General features: G+C 32.5%; 1 protein-coding gene across 1 annotated transcript; it reads right to left on the minus strand.

Moving 5' to 3' along the window:
- Positions 1-1,811: 1,811 nt before the first annotated feature.
- LOC133317016 (F-box/kelch-repeat protein At3g23880-like) lies at positions 1,812-3,070 on the minus strand. The gene is made up of 2 exons (XM_061518808.1): positions 1,993-3,070; positions 1,812-1,897 (listed from the first exon to the last, which is right to left on the minus strand). The coding sequence occupies exons 1-2, from the start codon at positions 3,068-3,070 to the stop codon at positions 1,812-1,814; spliced, it is 1,164 nt and encodes a 387-aa protein (XP_061374792.1).
- Positions 3,071-3,611: the final 541 nt, after the last annotated feature.

The raw sequence follows: 3,611 nt of genomic DNA on the forward strand, positions 1-3,611 counted from the left end.
CTATACATAAATATTCAAATAGTTTCTATGGTTTTCAATAACTTAAGCTACAGGCATTAGATAAGTGTTCTAGAGGTAAAAACTTGGCTCTTCTCCTTACCAAAACAATTGAAGACATCCACTTTTGTTTAAATTGTCAAAGCTTGACAATTCTGTACACATAAAGTGATCTTATATCTGGACTTCTCTTTTAGGTAAGGTCTATAAAGGCACAATGACAAGTAATCAGCATGTTGCAGTAAAGCACATAATCAATGATGACGGAAATATGGATACTTTTGTGAGAGAAGTTACAAGTTTATCTCATGTTAGACACCCAAATCTTGTTGCTTTGTTGGGTTACTGTGTTGAGGGAGATGAATGTTTTCTTGTCAATGAATTATGTCCCAGTGGGAGTCTCTCAAAGTCTCTTACTTAGGTAAGGGCAGCAGAAAGTAGCAGAATGAGGACGTAGTAGCTTGATTACGTATGGATCCATAAACTTGAGTTTATATATTTGAGAATGTATTATAATAACCTAGCTCGTGCCTTGGATACATTCTGTTTATTATAGTTTAGTTTTCTTGTAGATTGCAATATGAAAATATGACCTCCACAAAATGCATGAATTTTTGTAGTGTACATGGAAAAGTAAATGGCAATCGGCCAACTTTAGGGAGAATAAATACTCAGCTCTATGATTTTGCTCAATTAATTTGATACAACAAGATAACATCTTACAACTCAAATTAGTCTTGGTAATATACAATTAATAAGAATTACGGTCGGCTGAATAAGCGAACTGAACCGTATTAAAAAAAAAAAAAAAAACCAATCTTGAGAATCAACATAATTTTATAGACCAGTTAAAAAATTGAACCTAATCAAAATAACCCTTTTAAACTAATTTGTATATCCAAATTGGTTCTGAATGTGTTATTTGAATTGAATCGATTTAAACCAACTTGATTCAATTTAGAAAAAAATCGATTTAGATCATATCTACCCTTAAATTGAGAATGTTAATATCCTGAATATATATATATATATATATATATATATATATATATATATATTAAATTTAGAGTAACTATAGCAATTGTTATCATGCTTCTTCCTCATCATTTAGCAAATCTTCAATATAACTAAATATAAAAAAGTACATATTTAATTGTGTTGTTGTAAAACAGAAAAACATCAAATGACAAAAAGAAAAGAAAAAAGAGAAAAAGATAAGATGTTAGATATTTAAACTATGACTAAAAGAATAAAACATAATCTTAGATTTGGTATGGGGTTTTGGTCACATGCAATGTTGTCAAACTCGAGTTTCTACGTAGAAACGGAAAGGGTTGATAGAAACATAAAACGTAGAAACGACACGAAACGTAAAGTTTCTACTTTCTACCTCTTAAGGTCAAGATACAAAATTATATATATGCATGTAAAAAAAAATCACATAATGAATATGTATGTTGAGCTACTTATCTATCTAAAAAGGAAAATTATTTTTCATAACCAAGTATCAAAATTATAAAGAGTGAAAATTAACAAGTAATGGATAACCAATCTGTTCTAATTGCTTTATACACTCTGTGGATTTTGGATCATCGCTCATCAGGATATAATTCCACTTCTTTCAAAGCACACAATGATCCAAAAACATAAAGTGATTCTCATTGCATAACTTATAATAGAATTCAGCTTTATTAGACATAATTATAAAAAACATATATCCAAACAAAAAGATATTAAGATACTGTGAATATGATTTGGGAAAAACGAAAAATTAGGTTTTTATTTTTATTTTTTTGTAAATCTTTTTTTTTTATTTAATGATGACCACCATCTATCAATATCTGCCATTTGAAGATCCAACCTCGGCCTTCGGGATGATCATCCATCGTCATGTCCCCAACTGCATATCAGTACAAACAACAAAGAATAATCACAATCTTAATTAATCAACCAAATGAATACAGAACTACAATAAAGAAAGCATTGGTAAAGTACACGGATTATAGGGATAGCTTTCTTTGTCAAGAAAAATCAAGCTGCATGTGAAGTCAGAAGCACATAAACGATTGAATGTACTTTCGACCCCAAGATTCCTCATCTGTTGGCTCTTCATGAGATCATAGGCATGCAAATGCAATGAATCTTTTTCTCCATATGAAAAACGTGGAAGCACTAAAACTTCAGAGCTTGTGTCCTGTCCTAATACTTGTTTAATAATATTTCCCTCTGATAAATGAACACTCTGAATATTAATCCATGACTCTCTCTTCATCCATATATTACAACTACCATCTCTAAGGTACTCTATAAGCGAGAGGCAACCGTCGATCACAGTAATATCCAAATCCAAATGTCTCTGGGACATAGCCGACAACACTTGTGGAAGCTCCATCTTGCTGAACTTCTCCTCCACCATATGGAAGATGAGTATGTAGTAAATGTCTTCTGAATCGTAGCCAAGCCAATGCACACTCTCCTTAAAAAACAATTGTTTCTCCTCGTCCATCCAATTATTATAAAAAGGTTCCACGAATGAAGCATCAATGACACTCCAAACACCTTTGTTGAGGGAATACAACTCCACCACGAGAGGATCGTCATTGGGACCAGGGTAACAAATATATATCACCTTGAAATCATTATTCTTGGAATCAAATCCAAATCCAAACCTAAACCGAAATCGTCGGGAAGGGTTATCCAGCATTTGGGTGGTTGGGAGTTGCAACATTCTTCGTGTCAGAGGATTCACGATGATGACCCCGTCACGATCATAGGATGTAGCGAAGCAAACGAGGCCGTTGAGAGCCCCCACAAAACGGTATGTACTCAGGATACGAGGAAGCGAAAACCAGCATTCGATATTTGGGGAGCATATAGAATAGTGTTCAAGTGAGTGATGGACAAGGAAGAGAGAAGTGGAGGAGAGGGAGCATTGTTGGTAAGAGGATACGAAGCGGTGGCTTTTTATCAAAAGGTTCCATGATTTGCACACTGCCATACACTTTCCAATGCTTTTGGGCGGAAGGCGATGAAGGATTTTCTCCAGTATATCTTCGTGAACATAATCAGACATTGTGACGCCGTTAGGGTTTGGAAGCGAACTACTTGGGTTAAACTTAAACATGAGAGAGTGTAAAACGTAAATTATTGGATGATATTTAAAAATTTCTGTAAATTCAAAAAATAATAAAAAATTCAAACTTATTATTAATAATGATAATTTGATTGTTGATTTTTTTCCCTTTTCATAAAAAAGTTCAATCTACGAAAAAAATCAATAATTATATTATTATTATTATCATTATTATTATTTTTGAAATTGCTTGGATTTTGAAATATGATTCTATTCATATATATGTTCATATTTCAAAAGCCTTCAAATTTAAATGGGATAGCCTTCAAATTCAAACTTATTATTAATAACGTGGTACGTACAGGGTCTGCCTTGACTCTTTTTACTTATTTTGATAAGAACGTTGCAAATCTGGAATAATAGCAACTAACAGGATGATAAAATTAAATGAGATAACTTTACTGAGGAAGCTAAAATAGAAAAAATAATCAGTACCTTAAAGTTAGGCTCCACTAACAACTAATGGCCTAATCTTTAGCAA

Source organism: Gastrolobium bilobum, unplaced genomic scaffold (assembly GCF_033153095.1).
Source record: "Gastrolobium bilobum isolate Gb01-03AN ecotype WA unplaced genomic scaffold, APGP_CSIRO_Gbil_v1 utg195292, whole genome shotgun sequence".
In the NCBI taxonomy this organism is placed as follows: domain Eukaryota; kingdom Viridiplantae; phylum Streptophyta; class Magnoliopsida; order Fabales; family Fabaceae; genus Gastrolobium; species Gastrolobium bilobum.

Bases quoted from the DNA above. Each gene is read 5' to 3' on its own strand.
- LOC133317016 (XM_061518808.1), bottom strand. From the start codon at position 3,070: ATGTCTGATTATGTTCACGAAGATATACTGGAGAAAATCCTTCATCGC. The intron at 1,898-1,992 runs GTACTTTACCAA...ACTGATATGCAG, and splicing joins AAGCTATCCCTATAATCCGT to TTGGGGACATGACGATGGAT.